We start from the raw sequence: 14,925 nt of genomic DNA, 5'->3' as shown, positions 1-14,925 counted from the left end.
ACTGATAATAGATATTATCTCTTTTGCTGCCTAAAAATCCATGAAAGGCTCCCTTGAAGGCCTCCCAAGCTCCCTTTTTCCTTCCCCCCGAAAACTCGCTCAAATGCTGGATCCTTTACAATTTGATGAAATCGTGGACCAACAAAAATACGTTAACCTTTGCATTACGTAATGTAGGAGATTTGCCTCTTAAAATACATAAAGGCCTGTGCTTCTTGGTTCATTGCACTGACAAAATTTTACATCAACCCCAGCTTTTTATGTAGGGATTGAAGAATAACATCTGTTGGGTCCACAAGAGGGACAGCGATGGCATTTATCTCATTATGGTTAAGATTTCTTGCAGGCCAGTGAGATTGAATATAATGTGATTTTCTATCCCTACTATCCCACATGTATAAAAAGCAGCAGTACTTAGTGTAACCTAGTTGCATTCCTAAGAGAACAGCGATGACTTTTAGATTACAACATATTTTCCATTTGTGTTCAGCATATTTGATTGAGTCGAGGAGGGCCTCCATGTGTGCATATGTCCCCTTCATGTGAACTGCAGTGCCAACAGGAGCAGAAGGAATACAGTTGCAGAGTGTATGAATAGCTTCAGTTCCAAGTGATCTTGGATCAAATTCAAAGATTTCATCAGATCATTAATATCACAGCAAACAACAAGATTGTTTTCCTTCTCAAAATAAGGAAGCACATTCCTTTGGTGTTGTATGTAATTTGAGACCCTAAAAGCTCTGCTTTCTCCTTTGACAAAGCAAGGTCTCAAATGAGGTTACTCAATTCTGATTGACACAATCAGTGTGGTTTATTATCCTTTTCCTCAGGGGAATGCATAAAGCTCCTTGAGTTCCAAGAGTTCTGATTTCTATTTCCACCTCAAAGTCTGCAGGTGGAGTAGGAACTGAATGTGGAATAGGTCAAATAGCAGTGGAATATTCGGGTAGTCAACTGTTCTTCTTTTTGCATTGGCAATCCTGCCTTTATATTTTATTGATTTATTGATTCATCCTATAAATCTTTCCAGATTGTAGGAGTCGAGCAGGAATAGCAGTCATCTATATGGCTTGTAGGCTCTCACCAAACTGCTGGTTTGATTTGATTTGATTTGATTTATTGAGCACCCACAGCAAAAGCCATAAATCATTTTTTATCTTTTAGGCAAGCCATAAATTGCTTTTTATTTTTCACCTGTTCTTGTAATATAACAGAACAATAGTTGTAACATATATGTGGAGTCCATAACTTACATTGGTTCCCCAGCCTCACACCAAAATAATGCCAATTGGCAGTAAGTTTACACCTTAAAAGACTCAAAACACCAAAAATTCTGCACTAATTACAACACAAACAATATTAAACTTACACTCACAGCAACAATATGTATGTTTGTAATCTACAAACAGCTGAAGAACATTGTGTTTTGTCAGTTGATTGATGTTCCACTTTCAAAAATAAAATTTTATCCAAACAGAAAATGTAAACTACTAACATTTATTTGTTAGTTTATTGCCAAAATGAGAGCTAATTGGTCATTTTAATGGTTATTAATGACTTCAGCAGGTGGAGATACATAAGACTCAGCTATTTTTAAGCCCAAAACATTTTCATTGTTGGCCACTGCAGCATTTTTCCCTTTAATTACATCAGCAAATGCAACATGAAATCATGTAGAAGACACTGCTTGATCAGCCTATTTTTCATTAATTTTTGTTTCTGTGACTGTCATAGTCATATGTAATTGCCTAATTATTTATGATTATGATATTCACAATTATGTGCTATAGAGAAATACGTCACATAAAAATCTGATAACAATTATTTGTACTTTAACAGTGTTTACAGTGTAAAGCATCTTTTACTAGTTGTCCATAAGAGTTTCTGTGAACTGAACTGTTATCTGTTAAGCTCTATTGTTGCTGTCAGTTGAAATTGTATTTCTGTTACCTTGATTTGGGATTCTTGCATTTTTCCCATGCTCTTTGTGACACATAGAAGTCAGACATATTTAAATGAGATAACCAGCCCAGCTGCAGTATCTGGAACTAAAACATTAGAGCTCAAATAAATAGTAGCAAAGTGGTGGATATAATTAATTATGTATTGCATGCATCAAGTATTGTCTTTCGTTCCCTTCAAGTGTGGAATTTGTGACTGTTCCAGAAACTAAATTATTTATATTTTTAATGTTTTGTACTTTTTAGTTGGTAAGAACTAATATTTCAGATATTTAGATCACTGATAGTGTCCTTCATAAAATAACATAAATACTTTGTTTGAAGTATGACAAAAAAGTAGCTGAGTAATGTAAGAAGGGGAGAAGAGGACATTTCAAAGTATCTGCTTTTCTTTTTATATATAAAAATAATCTAGAAATAAATCCCACTATTATCAATATGAATTGATTAGCAGTCATCATGTATCACTGTGTAAGTAAGTTTCTTTTTTAGGTGGTTAAGGAAAATACTTTATTAGGCAAATACATTCAAAGCAAACTGCAAAACTAAATAAAAAGTCAGGTAGCTATCTGCCTGAGTCAACATTTTGATTTAATGCCAAGTTTGAAGCTCACATGGCAATTTCGTAACACATTTATTCAAGCAGCCTCTCATTTTCCCTGCAAGGCTGAGTGGACACCAGTGTAGACACATCACCCACAGAAAAATTCCATAGTGTGCAGCAGAACTTAACCCAAGGCCTGCAAATCACTGATCTGTAATTCTAACAGTTGACCACAAGGGTGATAAAGTAAACTGTGTAAGGTATTAAAAAAGTGTTTTGTTTTAATTTTAAACTTCTGAAAACAGCCATCATCTCGTGTAAGACACAATCTTATGTTGCAAGCACTGCAAACTCAGGGTGTTTGTGCAAGCCTTGTTTTCATGCCCCACAAAGTACAATGGAACCTCACTTAACGAGCACCTCCCATAATGCATAATTCGCATAACAAGCAAAACAAATTGTAAAAAATGATTTGCTTAGTGAGCAATGTTTCGCATAATGAGTGATGATGATTTAGTGTGATGTCACCAGCCGTTTGTGCAGGGCAGGAGAAATGTACAACATTCTGAACACCTTTAATTGTCGGCAGTGGCATATGAACAATGTCTCTACTGTGTACTGCAGTCTGGTTTTAGTGGTCTTTCTGCTACCATCTTAGTGCAGCTTGTTATCACACATTTATCTAAACCTGTGTTCACACAGTGTTTTGTGTGTGCAAATTTTAATGACTTTCATAGAAATGTCCCCAAAGATAAAGCCACAAGAAGATGACTGTAAGAGAAAGAAAATGACCTTAGAAATGAAATGTAATATCATTTAAAAATGTGAACAGGGCGCGAGCGCTGATGATTTAGCGTGCACATACAATTATTCTAATCAACTATTTGCACTATCCTCAAGAACAAGGACAAGATTAAGGAGATAGATGCTTCAACGGGAGTGACAAGAGTACGTAAACAATGGTTTCCTATTCCGGTCAATGTAGAGAGGTTGCTCCTTATGTGAATGAATGAAAAGCAATTGCAAGGTGACAATATTAACAAGACCATCATTTGTAAGAAGGCGAGAATGATTTTCGCTGACCGCATTAAGAAAATGCCAGGATCATCAGTTGCCAAAGAAGTGATCAGGAGAAGCCATGGGTGGTTTGAGAAGTTTGAGAGAAGAACTGGCACTCACAGCATTGTGAGGTATGTCAAAGCAGCCAACTCCAACAAAAGACAGTAGAGAACTTCACCAGTGACTTCAAGATGGTCATAGATTCTGAGCATTATCTGCCACAACAGGTTTGTAATTGTGATGAGATGGGTCTGTTCTGAAAAAAGATGCCAAAGCTTACTTTTATAACAACAGAAGAGAATGCATTGCCAGGTCACAAGCCAATGAAAGACTGTCTCATAAACACATAACACATGACCGGCTGTTTTAAGTTGTTGAGACATCTGGAAAATGTGTTGGCCAAGGCAACAGTGTTAAAGTCCAATGCCATCTGTACCAGAATAGGTCAGGATATAACATGCAGCATGTGGCTTTGTGTTATCTTGTTGAAAGATAACATCACAGAGATCTCAAAGGTAGAGTATATTCACTACCCTTAACACACTAGGAATGTAACACCTCCTGCCAAAATTGCCAGTTATATAAACCAGAGGTAATCATGTTGTGTACCCAGTGACACCCCATACCATCATGGCAGCTGCTGCTGCTGTATGATAATCTGCAACATTTTTTTTCTGATTGGGGCCTCCACACATGGATGTGACCACTGTCATGTTGTACACCAGGGTTGCCACAAGTTGTATACATCAGGGAATTTCAAACATATCAGGGAAATCAGGAAAATATCAGGGAAATTAAAAAAAAGAAACAGTGGTAAAATCTCATGTTTTGTCTCAGTCTCATTCTTACTGCTTCTCCCTTTTCTACCATTCCCCTCAGCTTGCAGTCAGTGCTGCCACCACTTCATGCCACTAGCCTGGCAGCTGCCAATGAGAGGCAGGCAGCCATGAGAAGTGGTCTGTTTGATCTGATTCTCAGAGACTGTTGACATGGCAGTCATGTGTGCTTGAGCTGTGTCTGAGTGATTGTGTGAATGTATGTGTGCTTTCATTTTCTGACAAATGCTGTGGCCAAAAATTTAGTTGTGAGAGTGTGATTGTCTTTTCTGTGTGCCTGTCTGTGGCTCAGTGATCATTTCTACGGTGAGTTGCTATCTATCATCACTGCAGTCCAATTCTGTGGGTATCTCTAACAGATCGGGCCTGCCAATCTGAAGCCCATAGTTTCCCACTAATGTGCAGGCCCTGCCCATTGGATCTAGTCTCAGTGATCTGCCCACAGGCAGGGCCTGTTTGTGTGTGGTGTAATGCAGTGAATTTTTGTGGTTTATCCATGGACTCAGAACTGTTGTGCTCCTCGGCAGGCCAGAGGCCACGGGTGATGGATTTCACGAATAGAGACTGTCTCACCACAAGTACATTCTACAGTGTGGCATTTTATACACATTTTATTTGTTGTAGTACATTTTGGGACTTCAAAAGTAGTTTATATAGTAGAAAGCATGGACAAGAAGAAGAAGAAAATTGTGGTAGTCACTGGCAGTTTGTACGCCATGTACTCATCTATTTCTTGAAAGAAAAATTACACAATGCCTGTAAAATAATAGACATAACACAGTGGGTAATAACTGACAGTAACATAGTAGAAACAACATTTTATTGGTGGTCACCTATAGTGATGTTTTACACAACTCTTCACCACATTATACACCTCTTTCAAGAGGCTGACTTTTTCTGAGGTTATTTCTGAAATCAGTGGAGGTATTTTAAATCCGTCTTGCAAATCCAATGAAATGTGTGTTTTTCTCACCAAATGTCTTTCATTTTATTGAAATAAAATAACATCATTGGTCTTAATGAAACATATATACAATTTGGCTTGCTTTCTTTATCTAAAAATAGTTCATTAAATAAGATGTTGATGTTGGTACTTAAGAATTTTGCTCACATGTTTAGAAATACAGAAGTCCTTACATTTTTTGTCAACTTATGTCTTTACTTACCCTTGAGATCTCAAAATTTGTCGGGGAAAAATGGTAAAACTTGTGTGGAAATCAGGGAAATATCAGAGAATTACACTTGTGGAAACTTATGACAACCCTATACCCAGAATGAGGACACATCTGAAAAGTTGATATGATGCCACTCCTGTATCCAGTATTGCTGTTGGATGCATCACTGTTGGCATTCTGTTCTCTGCTGCCTTGTCAAAGGAACCTGCAATGGTGATTTTTGTTATGACAGCACGTGCTGCTCCAGAACTCATAACGCCATCTGTCAGTAACTTTCCTTGTTGCATAAAAGGCCATTCCCCAACTCTAAAGTATGTGACATGGTTGTACAATCCTACATGGCCAAGTGAACAATATATCTGTTCTTCCAGGTGCTATTTGTGTGGAACCGTTGAGGTCCTGCATGGTGTTGAGTATGGTCTTCCTGAATCCACTAATTCCATATTCGCTCTACAATTGTGGTTCAAAACCATCTTCTTGCAAACAACTAACATTCATCCTTTCTTTATATCCAGAATGTAGATACCATTGCCTCTACCTAATATCTGGGATTGCACTGAAATGCTAATAATTTGCATATCCAGGCATGTAATACACTTCATCACAGTTTAATATCTATTGCGTACCACCTTGTGGTGTTGCAATTTAATTTCCAGCAATGTATTTTGCAGTGGATTTGACCAGATATGAGACCAATGCAACACATTATTTACAAGAATCTTTTGAGTTATAGGCACACACAAGCTAAATAATAACATGTGACAATTGCTAGTCTTTTCAGAATTACATGGTAAAATGAGCTGCTGGTTCTCATCACTGTGACAGCACAAAGCATAAGGTTCTGGAGTTTATGAAAATAATAATAATAATAAATCATCCCACAACAATGGAAAACAGTTTTCTAGACAAAAAGTATTTCACTGCACCCAAATTGACAGGGGGAAGCTCATATGTGTCAAGGAACCCTGTCCCCAAGAAGTTCCCAACCATGTGGTGAAGTATACTGCAAATACATGATCACTTCAGGTAACTGTGTTTGTAAGACAGTGAGTCATTGTAACTGATCGACAAGCTCATTTAAAAATACTGTACAATGATGAGGTAAATGTGATGTATGAATTTGTAGTTAGAACCTATGTGAGAAATTTTGAAAATATTTTTTTTTTGTTAACTCAGCACAAAAAGATTATAAAACAAGATGAAACACAATTCATTACCTCAGTAAAGAACATAAAAAGGGATATTTAAGTTCAAGGAGTTAGTTTTTGTGAGTAATGTTCTCAGTGCACAACTTGCAGAAGATAATTGTTGGCAATTAAAATTTTGAATTCTTCATTTAAAAGTACATTGTCACAGGGGCATACTACTAATGTTTAAACACTGCACAAGTTTACAAATGGCTGATTTTGAGACAAACACTCACATCATAGAGAAATAATCATTCAGACGATTGAAAGCTAAATACGAAGGGTGAGAAAATGCACAGACTTACAAATCAGTATTAAAAATCAATATCTCTAGTGACGGTCTGTCACAAAATTCTAGAACACTTGTTTAACTTAAACATAATTATGTTCCTTGAGAAATAATAGTATGAAGTAATGTTGAATGGAACAAACATGAGAAATCATTAGTGGCAAAAGCAAATGGAAAAATATAAGTTGCAAGGAGTTTAAAAATGTGGAGAGTATCTGCTAAGGAGATGTCATACAATACATTAGTATAACTCTTATTTTAGCAATACAGCATTTTAGGTCTGTATCAGTAAGCCTGGCAGCAAACAGTGAAGGACTTTGGCTGTGTGCTGTTAGAGTTATAACAGGTTGCCCTATAGCTCATAAACACATGTAATAATGGTTGTCAGGGGACTTAAATGAGATTCATCAGCAGAAAGGTTATTTTCTTCTCACAAAACCTTTTTGACTAAGTTTAGGGAACCACTATTTGAGATATATTGGAACATATCTTCCAATTTCATCATTTATTTTGTGCACACACCATAGGGATAAAGTAAGATAGATTAGGGTACATAGCTTATGGTAACTAACATATGCATAAATGGAGCAGAATAGGAAACAAATAATAGGCTCCTGGTATGAAGTATCTCCATTCCAGCATAATAAAGTGACTTGTAGAGTATATATATGTAGACATAGGTGTATTTGTAGAAAACTGCACACATCTACACATCTTTGTTGGCCAGTGGAAAAAGAAAGATTAGATTTAGAGAACCACAAATCAATGCAAAAATTTCTGTTAGCTAAGTTACTCAAATAAGACAGAAGAAGATCCTGTGACCTTAGCTTTCTCACGTGGTGAGAAAAGTTGATTTTCAAATAAGATCTGCCAAAAGCAAGTTTGTATGTTGTGAGTGCAGTTGGTAAGTGTCGAAAGGCAGGTAAGGGATGTGAGAGTGAAAACTCTGCAGCATCAGGCCTGTATTGTACATTACATGTACATGTTTGCTGTAGCTCTACTGGCTATCACTTCCTCTTGAATCATTAACTCAGGAACTATCTTTTATGTGCCTAAATTTAGAAACAGTGTTCAATTTGTTTACATCAGCCTTGAGTGAGTATTGGGTGTCAAAGAATATTGTGACTAGATTGGTAAGAAAGGTAACAATGATCTGATAATGCACAAAACGTTCACCACCAATGTTGTACACATGCTAGCCTACATCAACATTCGATTTTTTGTCAAGATACATTTACTCATGCCATTTGAAGAAAACTGATTTAAAATCCTGTGTTATATACCATCTTACTTACACTATCGTAGTGAAACTGGAATGTTTATGTTGCTGTGAGTTGTGTTGCATGGAGTGTGCATATCAGTTGGCATCACTGGCTGGCGTGTTATGGTTGCCAGTTCAAACCTGACTGCTAGCAGTTATTTGTTATTTAGTGGTTCAAATCATACTTGGAAAACAGAGTTCAACGAGTTGAGATATCACAAGTTTCAAACAATTCCCTTATAAAACACCTGTCTGACCCAGAAATTGTGAATATAGGCGTCCCACAGGGAAGTGTATTAGGCCCAATATTGTTTCTTATATACATTAACGACTTCCCACAAAGTATCAGACATGGTGAAAAAATACTTTTTGCTGATGACAGCAACATAGTAATAACAGGTGAAAATCCAACACAACTGTCAGAAAGAGCAAACGAGGCTCTCAATGATGTCCACAACTGGTCATTAAAAAATAAAGTAACCCTAAATGTGAAGAAAACTAACTATATTAACTTCCAATTGAACAAAAAACACAATGCCACTAGAATAAAAGTTAATAATAATGAATTAGAATGTGTAACAAGTACCAAATTCTTAGGGATGAATGTAGACAGCCAACTGAAATGGACAAACCATGTCAACATTTTGGCAAAGAAATTATCCACAGCATGCTATGCTTTTAGAATCCTTGCACCGGTATGCAATAATACCTGTCTTAAAATAACATATTACGGATATCTACACTCAGTCCTCAGCTATGGGATCATGTTTTGGGGAACAAGTGCCAGTAACATACAAACTGTGTTCAAAGTACAAAAAAGAGCCATAAGGATAATAACAAATAGCAACAACAGGGCCCACTGTCTAGAATTATTTAGAAAGCTAGGAATTCTAACTGTTTCTTGTGAGTATATCTTTCAGAACATAATGTTCATTAAGAAAAATCTCAACATGTACAACACAAACAGCTTAATACATGACCATGAAACAAGAGCTTGTCACCACCTCCATCTAGATAGAAAGAACAAGGCAAAGACGCAAAAAAGTATATTTTACAATGGGATAAAACTGTACAACAAATTACCACAAGAAATTAAAGAAATAAATGAGCCCCTCACTTTCAGACAAAAGCTTAAAACCTTTTTAGTAAGTAAAAGTTATTATACTGTAAAAGAATATTTAACATAGATGTAGATTATTAGCAACATATGACATTATCACCAAAATATTATGTAATTATAAATATGTGTATGACTAGTTATAAAAACTACACAAAATATGAGAAACCTGTTTAATTGTAAATGTAAATGTGTGCTCATGTGTTGTAATCTGACGACATCCATACAATATTTATTGTTCCACGGATGAATAAATAAATAATGCATTGTTTCTGGAAGATTCTTGAAATTTTGTTATTGGTATATTCTAGAATGATCCATGGAACAGGCAATAACCAAGCTATACTCACTGTGCAGAACGAGATCTTTGTATTTGAGAATGTGATTAGTTTTCTACTAAGGTTCAAAGAAGTTACTGGAGGAATATGTGTACAGCTGTTAATATACAATAGTGTTGTCCTGAGAATAACTATATACTTGGCATACTGTATTAAAACCCTTGAAAGTAAAAGTTTTGAATTTTTCTGCCACTTATGTAGCAAATTTATAGCATTATTCCCATAACATGAGGTGTGTCCTAGCTTTCTTTCAAGTGTAAATATCAATGTGAGTATAGATCAGTATTTACAAAACAGAGGGGTCATTGAGCAGGAAATAGTTACACTGAAAAGCCATTTAACAGCTGAGATTTAGTACAAAATCTTCCATCATAGAGCAAATAAACAAAGAAACAAACAAATCTCATACACATTGAGCTGCTCACTGTTTCAGTATTGTGGCCCAACTGGTTTGAGTGTCTAGTGGGGCAAAGAAAGCAGTGAGGAGACAGAGAAGGGAGAATTTCTAGAGGATGGGATCAGGAAAGATGATAGAAACTTGCATCTAAACACTAACATAGGGCAAGATAGGGACCACTAAGAAAAATGCAAAGAAAGTAATAGAGGGTCAGCTCTTGAACTTGAGTAAAAAAATGGCTCTGAGCACTATGGGACCTAACAAAAAATGGCTCTGAGCACTATGGGACTTAACTTCTGAGGTCATCAGTCCCCTAGAACTTAGAACTACTTAAACCTAACTAACATAAGGACATCACACACATCCATGCCCGAGGCAGGATTCGAGCCTGCGACCGTGGCGGTCGCGTGGTGGGACTTAACATCTGAGGTCATCAGTCCCATAGAACTTAGAACTACTTAAACCTAACTAACCTAAGGACATCACCCACAGCCATACCCGAGGCAGGATTCGAACCTGCGACCGTAGTGGTCGCGCGGTTCCGGACTGAAGCGCCTAGAACCGCTCGGCCATACTGGCTGGCCGAACTTGAGTATGGCACATGGAGCAGGTAGTTAGGAATAGGAGTGAGATGCAGACAGACAAAATGTCGTACAGTTTTGCTGACAAGCAGAAAAAATCTTCAGAAGGTATGGAAATGGTAGTGAGGATGAGGTTGCCAATTGAGCAGCACAATGACACTAGAGGCAGTTGAAAAGATTCTGTCAAACTGGTTCAGTTGTTCTCCTATGTTAACTGATATTTGGGCACTTCATGTTGCTGTTCAGCAGATTCTGACCTAGTCCTCATGCGTGTAGGTAGCAGCACTGTTTTCATAAACCATAGTGATTGTATGACAAAGGATTTCTGCCATATTAATATCCATCTACAAGCCCCGCAGCAGTAACTCCTGCCCAACATGATATCCAAAGCCTTCTCAGATCCCTATATTAGTCCAAAAGTCTCTCAACTGAATCTGTTTCTCTTGTTACTATTAGAATTTGCTGCTTCACAGCAGCCATAAACACAACCTCATGGGATGCCACATTATAGTGTTACTGTAGTACCACTGCAAGAGCCTTTGCGTTTGTGGACCATCTTCAGCATATTGCTATAGGACATGCTCCTAAACTGAAGGCAGAAGACAGTTTAGCCAACAGCTCTCAGCACTTCTTACCCTTTATCACCTGCACAATGCTTGTCAGTGTTGATGCCACCTCTCTCTGTGCTAATATCTTCAATCCCCTTGCTCTTGCTGCTATTGAACCCTAAAGCTCTCAGTGGTTAGCTGATTCCAAACCTGCCACCTACTTCCTGATAACCATGAGTAACTACACTTTCATTCATCATTACTTCTCCTTTGAAGACATAACTACAAAAACATCCATAGTACTACAATTACGACTTGTATGGCATTTTTGTATGATGACATCTTTATGCTCTCAATTCAAGATGAAGACAACATATAATTACTCCTCCAGAATCACAAAACTTTCTGTCTCATGTTTTCACTTTATCTTCCTCACCTCAGTAAGCCACCTTCTTTAATATTTTCTTGACCACATGGCTCCATAAAAACTTAGGTTTACTTTAAACCAACTGTTTTTCAATAGTATCAGAAGTTCAAAAGCTGCTACACACTACACATCCCAGATTCCCTCTTGTTGATACATGGATGTTTCATCTGTAATGACCAGTATGCTGAAGGTGTGCCTAAGGCTTTCACAAACTGACTCACATCCTCAAGTCCTGACCTTGTCCCCTAACAGAACTCCCATCTCTTATCCCCACATACACTCAATACTTCTCAGACATTTGTGTAGCAACCATGGCATGGGGGAGGAACACCCCTTTCTGCCACACAATTCCATCAGGTTTAGAACAATTGACCAATGTTTTATGGCAAGGCTATGATTATCCCTAATTGTGCCCTAAAATAAAATACATTCTTGACAGTTCTATTCTCACCATAATTTACATAACCCTCAGAATGCCTCAAGTATATGCTACTCCTTTACCCATCACCTCACCTGCTTCGTATGTTACACCTATACAGAAGACTCAGGTGGAAGATTTGTTCTATACATCTGCCCACTACCACCAATGCATTCCTCTTACTGACATTTCCTACACCAAAAAAAGTAGACAAAATGTAGAAGCAGCCACATCATCAGCAACTTTGCAACAACAACTGCACAGTACTCTATGTGGGTATGGTTATCAACTAGTTATTCACACAGATAAACAAACATTGCCAAACTGTGGGCCATCTGGACTGCCCAGTTGTGGTTGACTCTAATGGCTCCTCCATAACACACATCATCTAGATCTTCTTGCCTAACACAATCTCTTCGAAACTTCTTTAATTATGCAGTTGGAAATTGTGCCTCCAATATACCATTCCTTGTTTCTATAGCAGCCCTGGTCTCAATCTTCGCCATTCTCTGTGATCCATCTGCCTTTACTCTTGCTGTTGTTCCCTCTCCATTCCACCTTCTTGCCATCCACATCTTCACACTTTCCTGGTAGTTTTCTATTCCACTATAAACCACTCATATCTTTCTTTATGACTTTCTCTCTCTCTCTCAGGATTCTCCGACTCTCTCCTATAATACTTCCTTAGCATTGCCCAGATATCTATCCACCCTATTCAAGACAGTGATGCGACCCCCAGTTGATCCACAGCACTAAGAAAGTGAAACATAGAAAACGAGATAGAGGTAGACAGAGAGATAGATAGACAGAGATAGAGAGAGAGAGAGAGAGAGAGAGAGAGAGAGAGAGAGAGAGAGAGTTCTTTGTTTGACACATAGAAATCTATCTCATGTATGTATTTATAACTCTAAGCAGAGGAGCACAGTCATTAGCACACTAGACTTGCATTTGGGAGGAGGATGGTACAAATCCACTTCCGGCCATCCTGGATTAGGTTTTCCATGATTTCCCGAAATTGCTTAAGGCAGATACCGGGATGGTTCCTTTGCAAATTTTTGAGTCAATTCTTTTCAAAGTTATTGTCAAAAATTCTTTTTCATCCATTATGTAATGTAATTTCGGGATTTTCTGAATTTATTTAAACATCTTAGCTACCAAGAAAATATTGCCTAAGAAATTATTGCTGTTTGCTGTGTATATTAAGTAATAACATCTGTACCCCAAATCTTAATTTTAAAGGGTTTTTTTTCCAGCAGCTGTTAGTAATTTTAAGGTTGTTATTTTCAGTACCTGCTGCAATTGTGTCATTTGGTGACACTGTATCGGTTCGGAGGAGAGGATCCGTTCAATTACCTTGCGTAGCAGTTGGAATACCATCACCTGAGCGATCTTGGACAGCTCATGAAAATCCTGTCATGGGAAATGCATTCTCCGTTCAGCATGATGGCACTTTGCATATAAGTGATGTGCAGAAGCATCATGAGGAGAATTACACTTGCACTGTATCCAATTCTGAGGGAGAAGATCATATTTCCTATTTCCTTCAGGTTTTAGGTAAATAATAAAAATTCAAAAGCTATAGCAGTTTTTAGGTACATTTTAACCTTATTTTGCTAACACAGAATATCAATACAGTTTTTCAATGAGGTCTTACTTAAAGTACAAATTGAAGGTAGGTATCCTGAAAGAAAGAAATCACTGAAAAGAACTTGTTAAATGTTACAAATGTAACAATCAAAACTTAAATAAATACACTCCTGCAAATTGAAATAAGAACACCATGAATTCATTGTCCCAGGAAGGGGAAACTTTATTGACACATTCCTGGGGTCAGATACATCACATGATCACACTGACAGAACCACAGGCACATAGACACAGGCAACAGAGCATGGACAATGTCGGCACTAGTACAGTGTATATCCACCTTTCGCAGCAATGCAGGCTGCTATTCTCCCATGGAGACGATCGTAGAGATGCTGGATGTAGTCCTGTGGAACGGCTTTCCATGCCATTTCCACCTGGCGCCTCAGTTGGACCAGCGTTCGTGCTGGACGTGCAGACCGCGTGAGACGACGCTTCATCCAGTCCCAAACATGCTCAATGGGGGACAGATCCGGAGATCTTGCTGGCCAGGGTAGTTGACTTACACCTTCTAGAGCACGTTGGGTGGCACAGGATACATGCGGACGTGCATTGTCCTGTTGGAACAGCAAGTTCCCTTGCCGGTCTAGGAATGGTAGAACGATGGGTTCGATGACGGTTTGGATGTACCGTGCACTATTCAGTGTCCCCTCGACGATCACCAGTGGTGTACGGCCAGTGTAGGAGATCGCTCCCCACACCATGATGCCGGGTGTTGGCCCTGTGTGCCTCGGTCGTATGCAGTCCTGATTGTGGCGCTCACCTGCACGGTGCCAAACATGCATACGACCATCATTGGCACCAAGGCAGAAGCGACTCTCATCGCTGAAGACGACACGTCTCCATTCATCCCTCCATTCACGCCTGTCGCGACACCACTGGAGGCGGGCTGCACGATGTTGGGGCGTGAGCGGAAGACGGCCTAACGGTGTGCGGGACCGTAGCCCAGCTTCATGGAGACGGTTGCGAATGGTCCTCGCCGATACCCCAGGAGCAACAGTGTCCCTAATTTGCTGGGAAGTGGTGGTGCGGTCCCCTACGGCACTGCGTAGGATCCTACGGTCTTGGCGTGCATCCGTGCGTCACTGCGGTCCGGTCCCAGGTCGACGGGCACGTGCACCTTCCGCCGACCACTGGTGACAA

The 14,925-nt window shown here is 38.7% G+C and overlaps 1 protein-coding gene across 1 annotated transcript in view; it reads left to right on the top strand.

Moving 5' to 3' along the window:
• LOC124555920 (Down syndrome cell adhesion molecule-like protein Dscam2) overlaps positions 1-14,925 on the top strand; it is a 397,942-nt gene that overhangs the window by 298,447 nt on the left and 84,570 nt on the right. Inside the window, exon 18 of the mRNA XM_047129975.1 lies at positions 13,426-13,692. Within this exon, the coding sequence (XP_046985931.1) occupies positions 13,426-13,692 (267 nt within the window). The remainder of the gene's footprint in view (positions 1-13,425; positions 13,693-14,925) is intronic.

This window comes from Schistocerca americana, chromosome X (genome assembly GCF_021461395.2).
Source record: "Schistocerca americana isolate TAMUIC-IGC-003095 chromosome X, iqSchAmer2.1, whole genome shotgun sequence".
Classification (NCBI taxonomy): Eukaryota; Metazoa; Arthropoda; class Insecta; order Orthoptera; family Acrididae; genus Schistocerca; species Schistocerca americana.
The sequence above is the reverse complement of the archived record's forward strand: the minus strand, read 5'-3'. Positions and strand labels throughout refer to the sequence as shown.